Below are 10,630 nucleotides of genomic sequence, written 5' to 3' on the forward strand. Positions count from 1 at the left end.
TGCTGAACGCAGAATATTAATTTCGGACGAATAATGGAAGAATCGTCTGCCGAAGACAAAACTTAATTCGTTTACATCCATCTTTCTTGTTTTCTGCCCTGGAAAGGGTTTATTCGATTAACAAAATAATAATGAAGATAAACAAATTTGTGAAGGGTCCGATTAAAGGAAAAATAATTTTGTGAAGGGTCCGTAACGGATCCAAATTTCTTCTAAACAGACCCCTGAATAGTATATAAAGAATTTAGTTCGTTTACATCTGTCTCCCCCCCCCTCTTCTTCGAAAGGGTTTATTCGATTAACAAAACAATAATGAAGATAAACAAATTTGTGAAGGGTCCGATTAAAAGATTTATTATTTTGTGAAGGGTCCGTTTTTAAGTTAAAATATTTTGTGAAGGGTCCGTTTTTAAGTAAAGATATTTTGTGAAGGGTTCGTTAACGGACCTAAATTTCTTCTAAACAGACCCCCGGCTAGAATGTATAAAATAAACGGAAAAAAAATATTGAGACGTTATAAAAGTAGAAGGAATTTCCTGAATGTCTAAAATAAATGTAAATAAAATTAGAGTTTAATAAATAAGAGTTGAATTTGAAGGAAAAAAAAAAAACATTAAAACTAGCTAAACGGAAAAAAAGACATCCCAAAGCAATTTGATTTCATCTGAAGAGTTGAAATGAAATCAAATCTCCAAAATTTCTTTTTATTATTAAGAAAGCGAAGTATAGTTTAAAAAAAGTTTTAATAACATTTTAGCTTTCACTATACTTACTGTATGGTACACAATTCGAAAAGGGAATTTCAAATTGTAATAAAAAGAATAGAAAACTATTTCCAATTTACAAAAAAAAAAAAAAAAAAAAAAAAANTAACGTAAAATTTTTTGAGGAAAACGAAAAAAAAATAATAATTTTTTTTTTAAAGAAACCTTTTTTTGCGTTATAATCTTTTATAAATGCTCTTGCTGCTTCAAAAATATTATTCCTTCAAATATAATAAAGAGTTATCGATGAAATTTCCAAATTTTCAGATTCATATGAAACTTTCTTTACGAAGAGTAATAATTTGTAGATACGCTGTTTGGGTAAACGGAATTTAAGCTACAAAAGGTGACTAATGTGGAGTTTAATTATGATGTTAATCATTTTTTTAAAGTAATTAACCTAATTTTTGAAAATATGAGTTGAATATAGACAGTTGAATATTATAAATTTTTCCGATTTGTACTGTAATTAGTTTTAACTCTATACAAGCCTTTTTTTCTAATAATTTTAGGTGAAATTATTTTGGGGATTGAAACTCACGAATAAAACGAATTATAGCATGTTACCTATAATTAATTTTGTTTTAGAACCATTTCTTCTTCTGGTGAGAAGAAGAATATTCTTAAATTTTACCCGCTGTAAAAAAATTACCACCACAAACGCGTGTGCGTCTAAATAAATGAATTTATAAATTCTGTCTTTATAAGTACCTATAAGCTTGATGAGGAATGTTCAAATGGACGAAAGCATATCGTAAAAAAGAAAATAATTCTCTTCCTCTCTTCTTGATCCCACGCTGACCCTTACTGTTACTCACGTTTGCGCAAACAAAGTCAAGCCCTTCATTGATTTTCTTTCGTATTTTCTAAAGTTATGAACACATGACTAACCATAGGTAGGAAAATAAATTTCTATCTATATACATTTAAAATTTAATAAATTTTGTGGGAAACATTCTTCTCACAGCCTAATATAATTTTTATAATTGCAAATTTAGGGTTGTCTCTTTTTCAAGTTAAAAGAAATGATTTTGAGAAATTCTAGCGTGTATAATAAGGAAAAGCCTAACTATTTATTCTAAATTATTTAACTTTTACAGAATCAATTATGAATAAGCCTACACAAAAAATATCGGTATAATAAAATTAGAATTATGGTGAATTCTTTCAAATATAAAATGAAATAATTTTTTCCTCTTCACTTTAACCAATACAAAATTGTTTTTATAGGTAAAATAGTTTGTATTTCTCAAAGCGTTGCTCAGAATGTGCTATTTTCCAGCATAGGAATCATTTTAAAATGAACATTTATTTATTTTTTCTAATAAAATTAAACTGAAACTAATGTAATCAATCATTTGAAATGAAAACTGGAAAGTAGTCCTGAAAAAGATTTGGCTTTTTCTCCAGAAAATATCGAACTTTTAAATTAGGTAAAGTTTTGTAGTTTTAAGAACCTGGCTGTTAAAAACATTAAAAAAAAAAAAACAAAAAAAAAAAATCGAATTTTTCACAGAGCTTAGAAACTATTCTGGTTAGGGAATTTTTTAATGTAGAAACTCGTTTTATATATTAGAAATATAATATTTCATTAACGTGGTAAAAGTTTGCAATAAAAGTAAAAAAAAATATTGAACACCTAGTATCTTTTTATATGTTTGGGTTCTTGCGAACTAAGATAAATCTTAATGCTCTAAGTGATAGACCTTTAAATACTCATATACTAACTCATTTGTAGATACGATGTTCTAAACTACAGAATCAGACACAATGTACAGTGCGGAAACAGACCACCCATATGGTATAAATAAAACAAGAAAAACTTATTATTTAAAAGATTAATCGCAATACAATGAGAGGGGGAAACGATTTATCCTAAATTATTCTTGATCACATAGCCGGATTTTCAAGCACTAAAATAGAACATTAACGATTTAAAGAAGCAATTATTTGAAGCACATATTTTCAAATAACAATTTAATTATTTTTGAGAAATAAAGATTCCAAAATACCATAATAATTACTACTGATTTTTGATTTGACTATAGGAACCGTGCATCTAATTAATTTTATGAATAAATATAAAAAGATCAATTATTNAATTTCAAACTTTAAAAAAAAAAAAAAAAAATCATCATCATTTAATATCAATAATGCACACGATGTTTAAAAAAGTAGAAATATTTTCTTAGAATACTACATTTGGAATTTAAACTCAGGAAATTCAGTTTGTCACGAACCGTCTTTCTCCCCTCCCCTCCCCTCCCCGGGAAGGGTTTATTCGATTAACAAAACAATAATGAAGATAAACAAATTTGCAGGGGTCTGTCCAGATATTTTGTGAAAGGTCCGTTTTTCGCGAAATTGTGAAAAAATTACTCACATTCTTTCAACCAGGGTCCGCTTCTATGAATTGGTGCAAATAGGGTCCGTTATTGCAAAAAAAAAAAAAAAAAATTTTTTAATTATATTGCAAAACAACATTTTTTTTTAATTGTAAAAACTTTCAACTTTTGTATAATTTCAATTTTTAAAATCAACAACTTAAATATTAATATTTCAGTTCTATAACTCTTTTTTAATTAAGTATAACAAATATCAATCATAGCCATATCACAATTACGAAAAATAATAACATTTGAATTTCTCAAAAAAGACTATCTTACATTTTGCTATTATAGCTCAAAAACTATAATAGCATAACTAAAATTATTCTAATAAGAGTAAAATTTAATTAGGTCAAAATCACTAATACAATTTTGCTAGTTTTTCATTATAATAATAANACAAAAAAAATATGATTTAATATTAATAAGAATGCGCACACAATGTTTGTAAAAGTAGAAATATTTTCTTAGAATACTACATTTGGAATTTAAACTTAGGAAATTCAGTTTGTCTTGAACCGTCTTTCTCCCCTTCCCGGGAAGGGTTTATTCGATTAACAAAACAATAATGAAGATAAACAAATTTGTGAAGGGCCCGATTAAAAATAAATTATTTTGCATTTTGTGAAAGGTTCGCTTTTTGTGAAATTGTGAAAAAATTACTCGCATTCTTTTAACCGGGGTCCTGCTTTTATGAATTTGTGCAAATAGGCTTCGGTTATTGCAAAAAACTTTTTCAATGAGTTTTTAAATTGTAAATAGATACAAGATAATGCTCAGCACTGCAAAATTATAATTAAAAAAAAAGAATTTAAATTTTCAAAAATAAATAGTAATTGCTGCTTCTAACTTAGAGATGCAACATTTGATATTTAGCCTATACAGCTGAACGCAGAATATTCATTTCGGACGAATAATGGAAGAATCGTCTGCCGAAGACAAAACTTAATTCGTTTACATCCATCTTTCTTGTTTTCTGCCCTGGGAAGGGTTTTTTCAATTAACAAAACAATAATGAAGATAAACAAATTTGTCAAGGGTCCGATTAAAAGAAAAATCATTTTGTGAAGGGTCTGTTTTAAAGTTAAAATATTTTTTGAAGGGTCCGTTTTTATAAAAAGATATTTTGTGAAGATATTTAACGGACCAAAATTTCTTCTAAACAGACTCCTACCTATGATACATTTTAAGGGTTAATAAGTTAATCTCGTTCCGTTAAATTAATTTACTAACCATTGCGATTGCTTTTTAGCATGGAATTTAATGCATAATTAGTTCAAGCTGGCTCTCATTTCCTTTAATATAGAATAAAGAAAGGGAATGCGCCAATGGGAAGAAATAGATTAAAAATTATTCGATGCATCGAAGTCGGAATTGTATAAACAGAAAAGCCACACTTCAAAATGTTAGGAAAAGCATACCCGGATTTCCGCATGCGTAACACGAACTTTCTTTCCACTCTGACCATTCAGATAGTACACAGTCAGCAGGACAATCGATATAGCAGGGTTTAGATATGGGTTCTAGCAGTGAGGGTGATCGCTGATTCTGAAAATACACAAAATGAAACATAAAAAGAAGAGAATAGGCTTTAACTGTTTGATGGATAAAAAGCGACAAGTAATAATTATAATATTATAATCAGTTTAGTGATAGATGTTTTTTTTCCAAAAATTCTTCAGAATTTGATTTTAAAAAAATATTTTTAACTAAAATAAGCTTAGAAAACGCACAAAGAATCATAATATTTAATAGATTATTTTTAAAGAATGAACTGCCAGGTAACATATTTGATAAAAATAGGGGCAATACAATGATAAGCCACATTTTTGAATGGCTGAGGAGAGCGGTTTTTGAGGAAAAGCAGCTTGGCTTCCATTGTCAATTAGAAGTGTCTGTGTATTTTGCTGTGATTGAATGAATATTTTAGAAAAGTAATCTGTCTAAAATAATACAAATTATTAAGAGATCTGAAAACAATATTTAAGGAGCAGTTTGATGTTAAATGTGATCTTGGAGAAAAGTGCAGCTTGTTTCTTTATCCCCACAACAGTTTCAAGAATTCTAATTAATATAAGTTACATAAATACGAGTTTCATGATTGTCTAAATAAAAATTTCAATATTTTTTTTATGTCTGAGCAGAGAGAGTTTTTGAAAAAAACTTTAAAAAGGAAGGGTACTTGAAAAAAAAAGTAAAATGTAAAACTAAAAAGTACTCGAATGCAGCTACAATGAAAATTGAATTGGTTGAATAGGACATTGGTATAAGTCGAGTCGTTGGAGACACGTCAGCACAGATTCTTCAAACAAGACCAGCCCACAATGAGACGTTGACGGAACCCTTGAAAGTATGCTATACTGCTAACAGTACAGAAGCATCAGAAACGTGCATTTTTGATGCTTGGAACACTCGGAATGCTAAGCACTTAATAACATCAAGTCATAAAGCACAGGTTTGAATCAAGAATGGGCAATATTGACTGAAGGAGGTCGAAATAAAGCTTTTTATGTCATATTTTTATTACCGCCGTTAAACAGCCGAGCCAAATTTGGGATTACGACTACTAATGTTCAACTCTGTAAAATTGTAATTTTGAACGCAATTCAGAAGACAAGGGAACTCCTGGATCAAATATTGGGGGAAAATTTGCTTTCGAGGATTTTTCGAAGGAACTAACCGGCATTAGCGTTAGACAGAGACCACAAAACCTTTCACGGGTAGCCTTATGTCAAAGGGACTCTAACCCATGATCCGTCTACCACTGAGGATATTTTACGTCAGCACTGTGGCGGGTGCAAACCGGATGCGGATTCGGTTCGACCAACCATCGCTGGTATTCGAAACCGGTTCACCTCATTGGAAGGCGAACGCTCTATCTCTTCAGCCAATATGGTCAAGAAATAAAGCTTTATAAAAATTGAAACAATTTATTTCGTATGACAAAAAAAAGTTTTCTTCGAGGTTTAAATCCATTAGATTATCTTCTCATAGTTGTCATGGTAGGTCAGTGTCATTAGTTGTTTAATTTTGTAGTTATGAGAAATATGAATTTTATTGCTCTCCTTATTTATTCGCAAAATTCAACTGAAACCTACTGTCTAGCAAAATCAAATCACATGAAAATCGAATAATTTACAAATCAACTGATACCTATTTCTAATAAGCTAATGAATAATTGTTGGATAAAGATAACAAACCTTTTCACACTGCACTGCATCCACTTGTCTCCCATCACTTCGCATGCACATAAGTGGTTTCTTCTGGACACCTTCTCCGCACATGGAACCCTCTGGAAGGACACACGAGCCCCAACTGCCCATCACAAAGGAATGGTTGAAGCAATTCTCGTTCCAAACACAAGGACTTCTGGAAATCAGGTGAGGGCAAGGTTCGGCAGTGGAGTTCGGATATCTCATAACCCATCTCGTTTTTTCCTCATAATTTTCTCTGGAACAAGGCTTTTGGAAGAAGAAAAAAATGAAGCAGTTCTTCACTCAATTAATTTAAAAAATAACCGATCATCTAACAATAAAATTTAGTTATACATTAATGCAAAATAAAGTACGGTCAAAATTACCAGAATATGGTAAAATTCACCGTATTTCTGCCTCGATTTGAAAACCAAAAAGTCCGGTATTTATTACCGAAAGGCTCTGGTATTGATTTTGGAAAATAACAATAAAATAAGGTTTTATAATACGTGATAAAATTTGGTAATTTTATAATGATCCCTTTGAGCATGGCATACAAACCATTTTTTCGGTTAAATTTACTTTTCAGTTTTATGTGTTTTACTAAATATGTGGTAATAAGAACTATAAGTTTGAAAACCAGAATTTCCGGTAAACCGTTACCATATAAATGGAAAAATTGCCAAATGAGGCCGTAAATCTCGGATTGTAATATGGATTGGGAAAAAAAATTTGGATCGAAAAATTGTAAATTTTGGACCGTAAATTTTATTTCTAAAAATACCGTAAATTTTGGCTATATTATCCAGAAGCAGTTTTTTGTTTGTTTTTGTTTACCGAAAATGTCATTACCGTATAGTACGGTAATCTATCTATCTTATTATATAAAACGCTAATACGTACGTATGTATGTATCAATAAAACCGATGATATTTCTTTTCTCTCACTGGCAACAGTTTTTATTTTTAATTGATTGGATTCAGCGCGCAAGAGCACGTAGCGAGCAACCAGATAACAATAACCAGAGTGAGCATTATCTGTTATACGTGTCTCAATACATGCACTAAAAACATGACAATATTTAATTTAAACTCAATTAGGAATTAATTAATTAATTGAAGTGAGAATGCTTTAAAAGGCCGCTGTTGAATTGATATTTTTCTACTGGGAGCTACCTAAACGTCTAAAAAACGTTTAAGTGTTTGTATTGAATGCATTGAATTTTTTTATATTTCGCGTTTATTTATGCATTGAATTTTCACGCTTTAAAATGCAGAATATTAGTGAAGCAATATTTGATAATTTATTTTGCTAATATGTTTCTTATTTAGCTAATGTTTTGATTTTTTCACCATGTACAATCTAAATAGCTAATATACTTTTTTAAAAGCCAATAAGAACATTGGTAGAATTCTTCTACATAAGTACAATACTATGTCTTTGATGATAAAATACTATGTCTTTGATGATAATATATTATGTCTTTGTGCTAGAACATTGTGTTCATTGGCGAGCGAGCGCAGCGAGCCATGGTTCACGGCGTGAACCACATAGGATTGCGTAGCAATTCTCGGGGGTTGGCGAGCCTTACCGAGCAGGGGGCGGAGCCTCCTAGTTTTGCTATAATTGTTTTCTCCGTGCGGATATCAGCCCGGATATAAATTCTGATAATTAATATTGTGAATATGGCGTGAACTGGAGGTAGCATGTTAAGCGATGTTTTACAAACATTTCTGATAATTAACATGGGCGAATATGGCGTGAACTGGAGATGGTATGTTTAGCGATGTCTTACATACATTTCAGATAATTAACATGGGTGAAAATGTTGTGAACTTGAGATAGCATGTTAAGTGACGCCCTCCAAACGATGCAGTGTAGCATAAATAAATAATAATGATGTAAAAACACAACAACTTTATATAGTATGATTTCTAAACTTTAAAGCGAGAAATCCATGACAGGTATAGAAATATGTATATTTAAAACGTTTTATGTTAAATAAGTTCAATTTGAAAAAATAGAATGCGAAACATGTATACTAAGTGATGATTTTTTAAAATACACCATAAAGAAGAGATAATAAAAAAAAGATATAAATTATTTTATAATCCAATATAAGTTTTTGGATTATATTTATTATGTTACACTGGCTAAAAATCAAAAACTTATTTTAAATCAGTTTAGTACGAAGTTACAAATAGTTTATACAACGGAATAAACAAAATGAGAAATAGTTTTCGTATTTCGTGACATAAATTATCAATATTTCAAGCAGAATTCAGAATCTTTTATGCACTATTCGATATAACAAACTCAAACAAAATAAATAGTATTTTTCATATTTCGTATGATAATTTATCAATGCTTGCATGAGAATTCAACATCTTTTATGTACTATATAATATAACAAATTCAAAAAGTGAAAGTAAAATAAATAAAACAATGCATTAACATTAATCATCCATTGCTTATGGATACCTATGTAAAGGTACTTGGTAAGAGAAAATGTTAAAACTAACTATAAAACAATCGAGAAACAACCACAAATATCCAATGTTATGAATTCCGATTTCATTCATAGTTTTTTTCTATTCTACTGACAGTAAAAAATGAAAATATGTTTTAAACACTTCTGAATCAAATTATGGTATAAAATACCGGAATTTTGGATACATCATCCGTAAAATCTATTTTTAACGTAAATTTTACAGTAATAATTATTTGATTAGAGTGAATCAGTGATATAACAGTAATTATTACTGTAAAAATTACGGCATATCAGATTTTTTTATGCTTGAACATATTCCTGTAAAAATGAATTATACGGTAAAAAGTACTGGCACTGTATTTTTTACAGCGATTTTATCCAGAATTTTTTGCAGTGTAACAAATTCCATAATTATCAATCTTAACATTAAAAATTAAGTTATAAAACTAGCGATTTTCGTATTAAATTTTAAATTGAAAAGGCATTATGTTCGGAAATGACCATGAAATTTAATACACTACATTAACATCCAACACTTTAATATTTTCATTATGTTCGGAAATGACCATAAAATTTAATACACTACATTAACATCCAACACTTTAATATTTTAAAACTAGCAAAGGAGGTTTATGGTAGATTTCGTCGATTCAAACAAAAAATTAGTAAACGCATTTGACGTATAAGTTTAATTTTTCAAAATATTACGTGCAATTAATGATCTCTAGGGGCACGATTCCTACATAATCGTCTTAATGTAATCTTAGATTAGCTAATACATACCTCTGAGCACTTCTTAGAGATCTTCCAAGGTGATAGGACGCATTCCCCCGGGCAGTGTAGTCGACAGGGTTCTAATTCCACTGGTTTCAACAAGGGATCGCACTTCGATTCAGGTACTTCTTCATCAGTCCATTTATTGAGACATCTGTTGGGAATAAACATAATACAGCGACCGCCACTAATAAAACCACTAGATTATACAAATCAGCTGCTTCTTTAAATAAAATAAGCAAGAATGGAATTATTATGTACAGTGCGTAACCTAACCCAGAATAACTTTTGATCTAATGATCGGATCTTCAAGTTCTAGGACTCAATCTTGATAGCTCGAGGGTTTGACCTCAAATATGCTAATTAATAAGTGCAGCCGATGTTTTAAGTTATGAAATCATACACAAAAACGTAGGGGAGAGTGGGGTCAATTATAACAGGGTACGATTGTAACACAGCAAAAATTTCGAGTGTAGGGTTCTAGATTTGGTTCCTAGGTGGCGCACAAGGTGTATGTAATAAATCTACATGTACACCCCTGCTGGCAAACCATTTTTTTGTACTTTTGAAGGAGTTACATCACAAAAGTTATTTTCACGCTACGTAAGTACTTTTTTTGGTATTAGAATATTATATTGTAACAACGTAATTTTGTTTAAATAAATAAAAATTATTAACAAAATATGTAAGTGGACACCTTAATTAACATTTCAAAAAAAAAAATTTGTTTTGTTAATTAACTAGCATTGTTTTTAACAAATGAAGCTGAAATGGCGTCTTGGGGACGATTTTAACAGCTGAAAATAAATATATCTTATGTTTACGAGGCATTACTTAACTCTTTAAGAACCACCAATAGTTTCCTATATCATTTATATTATGTTGCATGTGCATTATTTTATTTGTCACCTTTCACAGCATAAATTAAAATTTTTAACCCCTTAAAGTTAAAAGTTTAACCCTTTAGGTCTCTGCTCATTATTATTTTTACTCCTAAAATATCACTACTATTTTGATCAA

The 10,630-nt window shown here is 30.0% G+C and overlaps 1 protein-coding gene across 1 annotated transcript in view; it reads right to left on the reverse strand.

Moving 5' to 3' along the window:
* Positions 1 to 10,630, reverse strand: part of LOC107439425 (thrombospondin type-1 domain-containing protein 7B) — a 484,164-nt gene that overhangs the window by 41,319 nt on the left and 432,215 nt on the right. Inside the window, exons 23-25 of the mRNA XM_071184973.1 lie at positions 9,620 to 9,764; positions 6,352 to 6,612; positions 4,573 to 4,699 (exon numbers count right to left, since the gene is read on the reverse strand). Coding sequence (XP_071041074.1) covers positions 4,573 to 4,699; positions 6,352 to 6,612; positions 9,620 to 9,764 — 533 coding nt within the window. The remainder of the gene's footprint in view (positions 1 to 4,572; positions 4,700 to 6,351; positions 6,613 to 9,619; positions 9,765 to 10,630) is intronic.

The sequence above is a fragment of the Parasteatoda tepidariorum genome, chromosome 9, assembly GCF_043381705.1.
Source record: "Parasteatoda tepidariorum isolate YZ-2023 chromosome 9, CAS_Ptep_4.0, whole genome shotgun sequence".
NCBI lineage: Eukaryota > Metazoa > Arthropoda > Arachnida > Araneae > Theridiidae > Parasteatoda > Parasteatoda tepidariorum.